The sequence below is a fragment of the Lactuca sativa genome, chromosome 4, assembly GCF_002870075.4.
Source record: "Lactuca sativa cultivar Salinas chromosome 4, Lsat_Salinas_v11, whole genome shotgun sequence".
In the NCBI taxonomy this organism is placed as follows: Eukaryota; Viridiplantae; Streptophyta; class Magnoliopsida; order Asterales; family Asteraceae; genus Lactuca; species Lactuca sativa.
Window position 1 is genome coordinate 65051570 of NC_056626.2, and position 15590 is coordinate 65067159.

A 15590-nucleotide genomic window follows, 5' to 3' on the forward strand; every position below is an offset into this window, starting at 1 on the left:
CAGTATACACACCTAATTGTTCCACTCTCTTCTTTTCATCTTAATAACATGGCATATCTTCTTGTGACAATGGAATTGCGATTCAATCCCGACACAAGACTGCACTAGATTTATGTAGACAAAAACGAAAGCTAGTCGACCATGCTTAAGAAGTCTCTCAGTCATGATTTTCCGGTAAGAGTGTGATTCACGTCGTGGAATATCACGATTGATTATTGCTTGTTTTACAAAAATAGTATTTCATGATTTCTTTGTTGTTCTCACAGGAGATTCTCGGGAGAGCATCACTAATGATCGATGCTTTTCTAATTAAAGCAATATGTGTTTAAACTTCCTTATTGAGCAAAGAATGAGTGATACTCCTATCTCTTGGAAAGAGGTGCTAAAGGGGCCTTTCTCCTTACTCTAAAGCTTGAGAAAGTTATATTCAAAGGGTTTAAAATCTCAAAACTGACATTAACGATTTACAGTTGATGTACAAGGATGAAAACAGTTAATATGATTGTCCTATAGTAATTGATAATGTTGCTTTAATTAGTGAGGGTTTGGTCGGCCAGTAGAAAGGCTTTGCAATGGGAAGGTTTTACATCCTTTAAAAATGGTTAAATTATGCATAATGATTATAATCTTGAAAGAATAATTTCATGGCATGATTTTTCAAGTATGATGCTGTTACGGAGCCGCAATGGCCGTCAAAAAGGACATAGAAGGAAAATGGAACTTTGAATGCTCATTTTGACATATGATGCGTTCATCTTAGTTCGCTTTTCATGAGGGTTCCCATGTCTTTGTGAGAATTGTTGATCTCTTGTTTTGGTTGAATCATTCTCCGTGGGGGGGAGTATGGTTTTGAGATGGTGTATACAGCCTACAATGTATAAAAGAGTGAATATGTATGCATTCGTCTACGAGATACATGCAAATCACGCAAGACTGACTCTATATATCATGTCTAGTAGGCTAAACAAGATAGTAGGTATGCAACTGAAACAACCAAACTAACATGTGTAAACTCATTTCAAAGATATCAATTGTGTTTGTAAAAATAACTAACCAAGGGAGATCCCATTATTTCTAAGGTTTCACAGTGTTGAGGCTCAATTAAACAAAATTATCTAACATTCAACTAGAATGTATCAAATGCTCTCCACAACAAGCCTTCCATCATGAAACCATAAAGATTAAAATACATCTTTTAACAATTATACATATGATCTCTATAACCTAACTTAATTGTTCTATCGTCTAATTATATAAACATTCAATCCAATTTAAAATAGAAAACTTGTTTGCCTATTTTTAATGAATTACTCTTAAGTTCATTTTGTTTTATAGAAAATAACACAGAAGTGTTCTTCACCCTCAAACAGCAGCCTACAACTTAAATCCAGTAAAAACTACTACTAAAATACTCATACAAAGAGAGAAGAGCCACGACCATATTCAGTCAAATATAGTTTATTCTTATGAATTAATCAAAAATAAAAACGGAACTTGACGTATTGTAGGGTATTAAAAAAATTCACACATGGATAGTTGGGAATTGATAATGAAATTTAAACATAATCAGTTTAACGAAATTTGAATAAATCGAGAATCACACCGGAACATAAACTCCTGAAAAGTATTCTTAAATTTCAGACAAGATAGTTGGAATATTAATTTTGAAATTTGAAAAAAAAACATGGCTTTCATGTCAGAATTTTATGATTCAATTTAGGGGTCTGTATCATATTAAACAAAATTTAAATAAGTTAGAATTTATTGTAGGAGTGTAGATCAGCGAAAGTATGTCTATATAAGTTAACGCTATCGAGTGTACCATGCGTATATAGTTAATGGTCTCATGTTTGTATTAAATAGCCATGCCAAATAAACATGTATTCAAATTTTAGTAGATTATATTAATTGGTTTGGTCAAAATTTCTATTTTTGTAATCTGTTCATATCTATTATGTTTTTTATCCTTTGCACCTGGACTATCTTTTTGATATTCTATTATACCACTATATGTTCCTACCCGACATTAAAATAGTATATTGTCCTTAACAGATTATTTTGTATTTTTCTAATTCTTATTATCTTTTATTTTATTATGAGATTCACTACCAACCCTACTCCCACTATGGCACCCACAACAATTCGTTGGCGACAATTTTGTTCTTCACCTCAACACAATTCTTCCATATATCCAATGTCGTTCTAAAACAAATTAAAATAATTTATTTGTGTCTCACTCATCACCAACTTATCTTTATGTTTCGAATATAATTATTTTATTTAGCAATTGTCATTTTAAAAAATTAACTTAATTTGAATTAATAATGTGGTTGGTTATATTTTTGTTATAAAATATTTTATTAAGCTTATATAACCAAAAATTGTAAATAGATATATTGAAAGCTAATAACTCATAGGATATTTTTGACAATCCATATAAATCTAAAAAAGGGAACTTACTATGGGATACATTTTTAGTTCAAAAAATGGTGCACCGTAAGGTGAAATAGTATTAGGATAATTATATACACTGTTTTTATGTATTAAGTTAGTGTCGGCCCGTGATATTTAAAGACACTCAGATCTATAAATTTGCTAAAACAGACGTAGATGATAGAGGTAGAAATATAATTACATGATAACTTACAAGTTGGAATCAAATTTTCAAATATTGAAAACTGAATAGTAAACCGCACCATCTCAACGGCAAGTGTCAACCCGCATCAAAGCCTACGTGCGTGGAACATTAACTGTGGAATACTAGCCACAGGACTCTTAATGTCAGTATTTCTATATTTGTACCAAATGTATATGTACAGCTTGATATATAGTACATTTTCTTTGATGCAAGAACCAAAGGCCAGGTTAAAACGTAATATGATAAGGTCATGGTTAATTATGTGGAATGATGAGTAATGTTACGTACTAATTAAGCAATATGGAGTATCATATATACTAACATGATTTTACCTGCATGTTTAATATAAAAGACAAATATGCGGCTAGATTGGTAAAATTTTGAAACTATTATTTTTACAGAATCAATGGAAAATATTTTCCCCAAATAAAATAATAGTCGCTGTAATTTTAGATATACTTTATAAATCAACAATGAGACAAAATTACACACAACATGCAGCTAGCATAATGGACAATATTGTAGTATGTCCGTGCACTAAAAATAACTTGGTTTTCTTAAATGGGAAAGTGAATATCCAAAGGATGTTTTATTGGCGTAGAACAACATTCAGTTGAAAAAAAAAATACAACAGAGTTGACTATTATCTTGGCTCTTTGTTAAGCAAAAGGCTATATTAGCACAACCCATTTGCCTTGCTACTCATCCAACAGCATTGTAAACAGTAACTAGCAACATCTAAAAGGCAATGAAGAATTTGGGTTTTTTTCTGTTCTTGGTTCTCCTGGCAACAACTTCATTGGAGATCAATGCTCAGACATGCAAACCAAGTGGTGGTATCCGGGGAAGAAAACCGCCTCCAGGAGAATGCAACCGTGAGAACAACTCGGATTGTTGTGTCCAAGGTAAGTTTTACACCACGTATACATGCTCGCCTCCAGTGACAGGCGATACTAAAGCAACACTGACAATAAACAGTTTCCAAAAGGGAGGTGATGGTGGTGGTCCGTCGGAGTGTGACAACCAATACCACTCTGATGACACACCAGTTGTGGCGCTGTCAACTGGATGGTACAAGGGAGGGGATAGGTGCCACAAGTATATTACCATCAATGGAAATGGGAGGAGTGTAAAGGCAATGGTTGTGGATGAGTGTGACTCTACTATGGGGTGCGATGATGATCATGACTATCAACCCCCTTGCCCTAATAATATTGTTGATGCTTCCAAAGCAGTGTGGAAGGCCTTAGGGGTATCCGAGGATAACTGGGGAGATTTGGATATTACCTGGACAGAGTGATGTTAATCTAGCTCTCCTTTTAAAACATCAAATACTATTTCTGTTTCTGTGTTTTGCGGATATTTTAATCTGTAAAATTATTGATGTAACTATATATACTAATGACTAGAGGTTCACACCAAACTTATCAACACCACTATCCATTCAAACCCATATACAGATATATTACGTTATACACATATTAACATACCTTTAGATGTATATGGATTCAAACAACAACTGATATGACACACAAAGACACACAAAACCCATTCAGTGGTATAATCTTTCATGATAGAATCAATTCCACTACTAAATTTTAGACTACTTTTTCCTACTCATATGAAGCAGCCCTACAAATAGACTTCACCACAAACACAATAAAAAAAAATTATGTATTTTCACATTCTAATTCCCTTTATGCAATCAGACAATACCCTGCACCGTAATCACAGGCAAACCGAACCTTTAACAGACTCTACCTGATTATTATCAAAACAAAACCACAATAGCAGTAAAATTATCACCCATATGAATTCGCAACACCGACAGCTTCTTGATTTGATACCACATCCCAAATCCCAGCACATCTGATAATCATAAACTCATCATCGTCGCTCAACACCATTTTCCGTAAAGAGGTGCTAAACGCCATTTCTCTTTAATCAAAAGCTTGTGAAAGTTGTATTCTAAGGGTTTTAAATCTCGAAAACCGGCATTAACGATTTAAAATTTATGTACGAAAACAGTTAATGCGGTTGTCCCATAGTAATTGATGACGCTACTTTAGTTAGTGAGGGTTTGGTCAGCTAGTAGAAAGGCTTTGTAATGGGAATGTTTTACATCCTTTAAAAATGATAACCTTTTGTACGATGATTGTGGGAGCTCATAATCTTGAAAGAATAATTTCATGGCGTGATTTTTCAAGTATGATGTTGTTACGGAACCGTAATGGCCATCAAAAATGGCATAGAAGAAAAATGGAACTGGGAGTGGTCATTTTGACATACGATGTGTTCATCTTAGTTTGCTTTGCGTGAGAATTCCAATGTCTATGTGAAACTTCTCTGTCTCATGTTTCGGTTGAATTTTGTCGTGCGCGCGGGGTGGCTGTTGGGGGTGGTAAGGTTTTCAGACTATCTAGACAAATTACAATGTACTAAAAGCTGAATATGTATGCATTACTTTATATATCACGAGATAGATTCAAATTAAGCAAGATTTACTTTATATATCACGTCTAGTAAGATAAACAAGATAGTAGGTCTGCAACTGAAACAACCAAACTAGCATGAGAAAACTCATTTCAAAGATATTAATCTGTAAAGGTATTGATGTAACTATATATACTAATGACTAGAGGTTCACACCAAACTTATCAGCACCAATCCATTAAAACCCATATATACATATGCTATGTTATACATATATTAACATGCAAATAGATGTATATGTATTCAAACAACAATGGATAGGACACACAGAGAGACAAAAAAAAACATTTAGGTGCTATAATCTTTCATGGTAGAATCGATTCCACTACAAAATTATACGCTACTTTTTCCAACTCATATGAAGCAGCCTTACAAATAGACTTTACCACGAACACAATAATAATAAAAATATATATATATGTAATTTCACATTCTAATTCCCTTTATGCAATCATACAACACCCCGCACCATAATCACGGGCAACATAACCCGTAAAAGACTCGGCGTGATTATTAGCAGTAAAATTATCACCCATAGGTAATCGCAACACCGACAACTTCTTGATTTGATGCCACATGCCAAATCCCAGCACATCCGATAATTATCATAAACTCATCCGATAATCATAAACTCATCATCTTCGTAGAACACCATTTGTCTCGCTTCTTTTTTTCTAAGAAGGGATGATTTTCTAACTGATTGGTAACTTCATATGCCAGCCTCCTACGGCCCGCATGACCGCTAGCTCATAGTTGAGATGCCCATCTTCAGTATACACACCTAATTCTTCCACTCTCTTCTTCTCATCTAAATAACATGGCATATCTTCTTCTGACAATGGAATTGCGATTCCATTCCGACACAAGACACCACTAGATTGACGGAGACAAAACGAAATCCAGCCGACCATGCTTAAGAAGACTCTCAGTCATGGTTTTCCGGTAAGCATATGATTCTCCTTGTAGAATATCACAATTAATTCATGCTTGTCTTACAAAAACAGTATTTCATGTTTTCTCTGTTGTTCTCACAAGAGATTCTCAAGAGAACATCACTAATGATCTATGCTTTTCTAATTAAAGGAATATGTGTTTCCATTTTCTTATTGAGCAAAGAGTGAACGATACTCCTATCTCTTGGAAAGAGGTGCTAAAAGGCCCTTTCTATTTACTCTAAAGCTTTTGAAAGTTGTCTTCTAAGGGTTTAAAATCTCGAAATCCAGCATTAACGATTTACAATGGATGTACGAAAATTAATACAATTAATGTGGTTGTCCCATAGTAATTGATGATGCTACTTTAGTTAGTGATGGTTTGGTAAGCTAGCAGAAAGGCTTTGCAATGGGAAGGGTTTACATCCTTTAAAAATGATTAAATTATGTATAATGGTTGTGGGAGCTCAAAATATTGAAAGAATAATTTCAATGCGTGATTTTTTAAGTATGATCTTGTTACCGAGCCGCAATGACCGTCAAAAATGGCATAGAAGGAAAATGGAACTTACAGTGGTCATTTTGACATATGAAGGGATGATTTTCTAACCGATTGGTAACTCCATATGCCAGCCTCCTAGGGTCGGTATGACTGCCTGCGCTCACAGTTGAGACCACAATCTTCAGTATACACACCTAATTGTTCCACTCTCTTCTTTTCATCTAAATAACATGGCATATCTTCTTGTGACAATGGAATTGCGATTCAATCCCGACACAAGACTGCACTAGATTTATGTAGACAAAAACGAAAGGTAGTCGACCATGCTTAAGAAGTCTCTCAGTCATGATTTTCCGGTAAGAGTGTGATTCACGTCGTGGAATATCACGATTGATTATTGCTTGTGTTACAAAAATAGTATTTCATGATTTCTTTGTTGTTCTCACAGGAGATTCTCGGGAGAGCATCACTAATGATCGATGCTTTTCTAATTAAAGCAATATGTGTTTAAACTTCCTTATTGAGCAAAGAATGAGTGATACTCCTATCTCTTGGAAAGAGGTGCTAAAGGGGCCTTTCTCCTTACTCTAAAGCTTGAGAAAGTTATATTCAAAGGGTTTAAAATCTCAAAACTGACATTAACGATTTAGAGTTGATGTACAAGAATGAAAACAGTTAATATGATTGTCCTATAGTAATTGATAATGTTGCTTTAGTTAGTGAGGGTTTGGTCGGCCAGTAGAAAGGCTTTGCAATGGGAAGGTTTTACATCCTTTAAAAATGGTTAAATTATGCATAATGATTATAATCTTGAAAGAATAATTTCATGGCATGATTTTTCAAGTATGATGCTGTTACGGAGCCGCAATGGCCGTCAAAAAGGACATAGAAGGAAAATGGAACTTTGAGTGGTCATTTTGACATATGATGCGTTCATCTTAGTTCGCTTTTCATGAGGGTTCCCATGTCTTTGTGAGACTTGTTGATCTCTTGTTTTGGTTGAATCATTCTCCGTGGGGGGAGTATCGTTTTGAGATGGTGTATACAGCCTACAATGTATAAAAGAGTGAATATGTATGCATTCGTCTACGAGATACATGCAAATCACGCAAGACTGACTCTATATATCATGTCTAGTAGGCTAAACAAGATAGTAGGTATGCAACTGAAACAACCAAACTAACATGTGTAAACTCATTTCAAAGATATCAATTGTGTTTGTAAAAATAACTAACCAAGGGAGATCCCATTATTTCTAAGGTTTCACAGTGTTGAGGCTCAATTAAACAAAATTATCTAACATTCAACTGGAATGTATCAAATGCTCTCCACAACAAGCCTTCCATCATGAAACCATAAAGATTAAAATACATCATTTAACAATTATACATATGATCTCTATAACCTAACTTAATTGTTCTATCGTCTAATTATATAAACATTCAATCCAATTTAAAATAGAAAACTTGTTTGCCTATTTTTAATGAATTACCCTTAAGTTCATTTTGTTTTATAGAAAATAACACGGAAGTGTTCTTCACCCTCAAACAGCAGCCTACAACTTAAATCCAGTAAAAACTACTACTAAAATACTCATACAAAGAGAGAAGAGCCATGACCATATTCAGTCAAATATAGTTTATTCTTATGAATTAATCAAAAATAAAAACGGAACTTGACGTATTGTAGGGTATTAACAAAATTCACACATGGATAGTTGGGAATTGATAATGAAATTTAAACATAATCAGTTTAACGAAATTTGAATAAATCGAGAATCACACCGGAACATAAACTCCTGAAAAGTATTCTTAAATTTCAGACAAGATAGTTGGAATATTAATTTTGAAATTTGAAAAAAAAACATGGCTTTCATGTCAGAATTTTATGATTCAATTTAGGGGTCTGTATCATATTAAACAAAATTTAAATAAGTTAGAATTTATTGTAGGAGTGTAGATCAGCGAAAGTATGTCTATATAAGTTAACGCTATCGAGTGTACCATGCGTATATAGTTAATGGTCTCATGTTTGTATTAAATAGCCATGCCAAATAAACATGTATTCAAATTTTAGTAGATTATATTAATTGGTTTGGTCAAAATTTCTATTTTTGTAATCTGTTCATATCTATTATGTTTTTTATCCTTTGCACCTGGACTATCTTTTTGATATTCTATTATACCACTATATGTTCCTACCCGACATTAAAATAGTATATTGTCCTTAACAGATTATTTTGTATTTTTCTAATTCTTATTATCTTTTATTTTATTATGAGATTCACTACCAACCCTACTCCCACTATGGCACCCACAACAATTCGTTGGCGACAATTTTGTTCTTCACCTCAACACAATTCTTCCATATATCCAATGTCGTTCTAAAACAAATTAAAATAATTTATTTGTGTCTCACTCATCACCAACTTATCTTTATGTTTCGAATATAATTATTTTATTTAGCAATTGTCATTTTAAAAAATTAACTTAATTTGAATTAATAATGTGGTTGGTTATATTTTTGTTATAAAATATTTTATTAAGCTTATATAACCAAAAATTGTAAATAGATATATTGAAAGCTAATAACTCATAGGATATTTTTGACAATCCATATAAATCTAAAAAAGGGAACTTACTATGGGATACATTTTTAGTTCAAAAAATGGTGTACCGTAAGGTGAAATAGTATTACGATAATTATATACACTGTTTTTATGTATTAAGTTAGTGTCGGCCCGTGATATTTAAAGACACTCAGATCTATAAATTTGCTAAAACAGACGTAGATGATAGAGGTAGAAATATAATTACATGATAACTTACAAGTTGGAATCAAATTTTCAAATATTGAAAACTGAATAGTAAACCGCACCATCTCAACGGCAAGTGTCAACCCGCATCAAAGCCTACGTGCGTGGAACATTAACTGTGGAATACTAGCCACAGGACTCTTAATGTCAGTATTTCTATATTTGTACCAAATGTATATGTACAGCTTGATATATAGTACATTTTCTTTGATGCAAGAACCAAAGGCCAGGTTAAAACGTAATATGATAAGGTCATGGTTAATTATGTGGAATGATGAGTAATGTTACGTACTAATTAAGCAATATGGAGTATCATATATACTAACATGATTTTACCTGCATGTTTAATATAAAAGACAAATATGCGGCTAGATTGGTAAAATTTTGAAACTATTATTTTTACAGAATCAATGGAAAATATTTTCCCCAAATAAAATAATAGTCGCTGTAATTTTAGATATACTTTATAAATCAACAATGAGACAAAATTACACACAACATGCAGCTAGCATAATGGACAATATTGTAGTATGTCCGTGCACTAAAAATAACTTGGTTTTCTTAAATGGGAAAGTGAATATCCAAAGGATGTTTTATTGGCGTAGAACAACATTCAGTTGAAAAAAAAAATACAACAGAGTTGACTATTATCTTGGCTCTTTGTTAAGCAAAAGGCTATATTAGCACAACCCATTTGCCTTGCTACTCATCCAACAGCATTGTAAACAGTAACTAGCAACATCTAAAAGGCAATGAAGAATTTGGGTTTTTTTCTGTTCTTGGTTCTCCTGGCAACAACTTCATTGGAGATCAATGCTCAGACATGCAAACCAAGTGGTGGTATCCGGGGAAGAAAACCGCCTCCAGGAGAATGCAACCGTGAGAACAACTCGGATTGTTGTGTCCAAGGTAAGTTTTACACCACGTATACATGCTCGCCTCCAGTGACAGGCGATACTAAAGCAACACTGACAATAAACAGTTTCCAAAAGGGAGGTGATGGTGGTGGTCCGTCGGAGTGTGACAACCAATACCACTCTGATGACACACCAGTTGTGGCGCTGTCAACTGGATGGTACAAGGGAGGGGATAGGTGCCACAAGTATATTACCATCAATGGAAATGGGAGGAGTGTAAAGGCAATGGTTGTGGATGAGTGTGACTCTACTATGGGGTGCGATGATGATCATGACTATCAACCCCCTTGCCCTAATAATATTGTTGATGCTTCCAAAGCAGTGTGGAAGGCCTTAGGGGTATCCGAGGATAACTGGGGAGATTTGGATATTACCTGGACAGAGTGATGTTAATCTAGCTCTCCTTTTAAAACATCAAATACTATTTCTGTTTCTGTGTTTTGTGGATATTTTAATCTGTAAAATTATTGATGTAACTATATATACTAATGACTAGAGGTTCACACCAAACTTATCAACACCACTATCCATTCAAACCCATATACAGATATATTACGTTATACACATATTAACATACCTTTAGATGTATATGGATTCAAACAACAACTGATATGACACACAAAGACACACAAAACCCATTCAGTGGTATAATCTTTCATGATAGAATCAATTCCACTACTAAATTTTAGACTACTTTTTCCTACTCATATGAAGCAGCCCTACAAATAGACTTCACCACAAACACAATAAAAAAAAATTATGTATTTTCACATTCTAATTCCCTTTATGCAATCAGACAATACCCTGCACCGTAATCACAGGCAAACCGAACCTTTAACAGACTCTACCTGATTATTATCAAAACAAAACCACAATAGCAGTAAAATTATCACCCATATGAATTCGCAACACCGACCGCTTCTTGATTTGATACCACATCCCAAATCCCAGCACATCTGATAATCATAAACTCATCATCGTCGCTCAACACCATTTTCCGGAAAGAGGTGCTAAACGCCATTTCTCTTTAATCAAAAGCTTGTGAAAGTTGTATTCTAAGGGTTTTAAATCTCGAAAACCGGCATTAACGATTTAAAATTTATGTACGAAAACAGTTAATGCGGTTGTCCCATAGTAATTGATGACGCTACTTTAGTTAGTGAGGGTTTGGTCAGCTAGTAGAAAGGCTTTGTAATGGGAATGTTTTACATCCTTTAAAAATGATAACCGTTTGTACGATGATTGTGGGAGCTCATAATCTTGAAAGAATAATTTCATAGCGTGATTTTTCAAGTATGATGTTGTTACGGAACCGTAATGGCCATCAAAAATGGCATAGAAGAAAAATGGAACTGGGAGTGGTCATTTTGACATACGATGCGTTCATCATAGTTTGCTTTGCGTGAGAATTCCGATGTCTATGTGAAACTTCTCTGTCTCATGTTTCGGTTGAATTTTGTCGTGCGCGCGGGGTGGGGGTTGGGGGTGGTAAGGTTTTCAGACTATCTAGACAAATTACAATGTACTAAAAGCTGAATATGTATGCATTACTTTATATATCACGAGATAGATTCAAATTAAGCAAGATTTACTTTATATATCACGTCTAGTAAGATAAACAAGATAGTAGGTCTGCAACTGAAACAACCAAACTAGCATGAGAAAACTCATTTCAAAGATATTAATCTGTAAAGGTATTGATGTAACTATATATACTAATGACTAGAGGTTCACACCAAACTTATCAGCACCAATCCATTAAAACCCATATATACATATGCTATGTTATACAGATATTAACATGCCAATAGATGTATATGTATTCAAACAACAATGGATAGGACACACAGAGAGACAAAAAAAAACATTTAAGTGCTATAATCTTTCATGGTAGAATCGATTCCACTACAAAATTATACGCTACTTTTTCCAACTCATATGAAGCAGCCTTACAAATAGACTTTACCACGAACACAATAATAATAAAAAAATATGTATATGTAATTTCACATTCTAATTCCCTTTATGCAATCAGACAACACCCTTTATGCAATCAGACAACACCCCGCATGCCAAATCCCAGCACATCCGATAATTATCATAAACTCATCCGATAATCATAAACTCATCATCTTCGTAGAACACCATTTGTCTCGCTTCTTTTTTTCTAAGAAGGGATGATTTTCTAACTGATTGGTAACTTCATATGCCAGCCTCCTACGGCCCGCATGACCGCTAGCTCATAGTTGAGATGCCCATCTTCAGTATACACACCTAATTCTTCCACTCTCTTCTTCTCATCTAAATAACATGGCATATCTTCTTCTGACAATGGAATTGTGATTCCATTCCGACACAAGACAGCACTAGATTGACGGAGACAAAACGAAATCCAGCCGACCATGCTTAAGAAGACTCTCAGTCATGGTTTTCCGGTAAGCGTATGATTCTCCTTGTAGAATATCACGATTAATTCATGCTTGTCTTACAAAAACAGTATTTCATGTTTTCTTTGTTGTTCTCACAAGAGATTCTCAAGAGAACATCACTAATGATCTATGCTTTTCTAATTAAAGGAATATGTGTTTCCACTTTCTTATTGAGCAAAGAGTGAACGATACTCCTATCTCTTGGAAAGAGGTGCTAAAAGGCCCTTTCTATTTACTCTAAAGCTTTTGAAAGTTGTCTTCTAAGGGTTTAAAATCTCGAAATCCAGCATTAACGATTTACAATGGATGTACGAAAATTAAAACAATTAATGTGGTTGTCCCATAGTAATTGATGATGCTACTTTAGTTAGTGAGGGTTTGGTAAGCTAGCAGAAAGGCTTTGCAATGGGAAGGGTTTACATCCTTTAAAAATGATTAGATTATGTATAATGGTTGTGGGAGCTCAAAATATTGAAAGAATAATTTCAATGCGTGATTTTTTAAGTATGATCTTGTTACCGAGCCGCAATGACCGTCAAAAATGGCATAGAAGGTAAATGGAACTTACAGTGGTCATTTTGACATATGAAGGGATGATTTTCTAACCGATTGGTAACTCCATACGCCAGCCTCCTAGGGCCGGTATGACTGCATGCGCTCACAGTTGAGACCACAATCTTCAGTATACACACCTAATTGTTCCACTCTCTTCTTTTCATCTAAATAACATGGCATATCTTCTTGCGACAATGGAATTGCGATTCAATCCCGGCACAAGACTGCACTAGATTTATGGAGACAAAAACGAAAGCTAGTCGACCATGCTTAAGAAGTCTCTCAGTCATGATTTTCCGGTAAGAGTATGATTCACGTCGTGGAATATCACGATTGATTATTGCTTGTTTTACAAAAATAGTATTTCATGATTTCTTTGTTGTTCTCACAGGAGATTCTCGGGAGAGCATCACTAATGATCGATGCTTTTCTAACTAAAGCAATATGTGTTTAAACTTCCTTATTGAGCAAGGAATGAGTGATACTCCTATCTCTTGGAAAGAGGTGCTAAAGGGGCCTTTCTCCTTACTCTAAAGCTTGAGAAAGTTATATTCAAAGGGTTTAAAATCTCAAAACTGACATTAACGATTTACAGTTGATGTACAAGGATGAAAACAGTTAATATGATTGTCCTATAGTAATTGATAATGTTGCTTTAGTTAGTGAGGGTTTGGTCGGCCAGTAGAAAGGCTTTGCAATGAGAAGGTTTTACATCCTTTAAAAATGGTTAAATTATGCATAATGATTATAATCTTGAAAGAATAATTTCATGGCATGATTTTTCAAGTATGATGCTGTTACGGAGCCGCAATGGCCGCCAAAAAGGACATAGAAGGAAAATGGAACTTTGAGTGGTCATTTTGACATATGATGCGTTCATCTTAGTTCGCTTTTCATGAGGGTTCCCATGTCTTTGTGAGACTTGTTGATCTCTTGTTTTGGTTGAATCATTCTCCGTGGGGGGAGTATGGTTTTGAGATGGTGTATACAGCCTACAATGTATAAAAGAGTGAATATGTATGCATTCGTCTACGAGATACATGCAAATCACGCAAGACTGACTCTATATATCATGTCTAGTAGGCTAAACAAGATAGTAGGTATGCAACTGAAACAACCAAACTAACATGTGTAAACTCATTTCAAAGATATCAATTGTGTTTGTAAAAATAACTAACCAAGGGAGATCCCATTATTTCTAATGGTTTCACAGTGTTGAGGCTCAATTAAACAAAATTATCTAACATTCAACTGGAATGTATCAAATGCTCTCCACAACAAGCCTTCCATCATGAAACCATAAAGATTAAAATACATCTTTTAACAATTATACATATGATCTCTATAACCTAACTTAATTGTTCTATCGTCTAATTATATAAACTTTCAATCCAATTTAAAATAGAAAACTTGTTTGCCTATTTTTAATGAATTACCCTTAAGTTCATTTTGTTTTTATAGAAAATAACACGGAAGTGTTCTTCACCCTCAAACAGCAGCCTACAACTTAAATCCAGTAAAAACTACTACTAAAATACTCATACAAAGAGAGAAGAGCCACGACCATATTCAGTCAAATATAGTTTATTCTTATGAATTAATCAAAAATAAAAACGGAACTTGACGTATTGTAGGGTATTAACAAAATTCACACATGGATAGTTGGGAATTGATAATGAAATTTAAACATAATCAGTTTAACGAAATTTGAATAAATCGAGAATCACACCGGAACATAAACTCCTGAAAAGTATTCTTAAATTTCAGACAAGATAGTTGGAATATTAATTTTGAAATTTGAAAAAAAAAAACATGGCTTTCATGTCAGAATTTTATGATTCAATTTAGGGGTCTGTATCATATTAAACAAAATTTAAATAAGTTAGAATTTATTGTAGGAGTGTAGATCAGCGAAAGTATGTCTATATAAGTTAACGCTTTCGAGTGTACCATGCGTATATAGTTAATGGTCTCATGTGTGTATTAAATAACCATGCCAAATAAACATGTATTCAAATTTTAGTAGATTATATTAATTGGTTTGGTCAAAATTTCTATTTTTGTAATCTATTCATATCTATTATGTTTTTTATCCTTTGCACCTGGACTATCTTTTTGATATTCTATTATACCACTATACGTTCCTACCCGACATTAAAATAGTATATTGTCCTTAACAGATTATTTTGTATTTTTCTAATTCTTATTATCTTTTATTTTATTATGAGATTCACTACCAACCCTACTCCCACTATGGCACCCACAACAATTCGTTGGCGACAATTTTGTTCTTCACCCCGACACAATTC

The 15590-nt window shown here is 34.0% G+C and overlaps 2 protein-coding genes across 2 annotated transcripts; both read left to right on the forward strand.

Moving 5' to 3' along the window:
* Positions 1-3321: 3321 nt before the first annotated feature.
* LOC128133827 (kiwellin-1-like) lies at positions 3322-3946 on the forward strand. The gene has a single exon (XM_052771350.1). The coding sequence runs from the start codon at positions 3387-3389 to the stop codon at positions 3936-3938; it is 552 nt and encodes a 183-aa protein (XP_052627310.1). The 5' UTR covers positions 3322-3386; the 3' UTR covers positions 3939-3946.
* Positions 3947-10067: 6121 nt separating this feature from the next.
* Positions 10068-10809, forward strand: LOC128133826 (kiwellin-1-like). The gene has a single exon (XM_052771349.1). It carries the CDS (start codon positions 10133-10135, stop codon positions 10682-10684), a length of 552 nt encoding a protein of 183 aa, XP_052627309.1. The 5' UTR covers positions 10068-10132; the 3' UTR covers positions 10685-10809.
* Positions 10810-15590: the final 4781 nt, after the last annotated feature.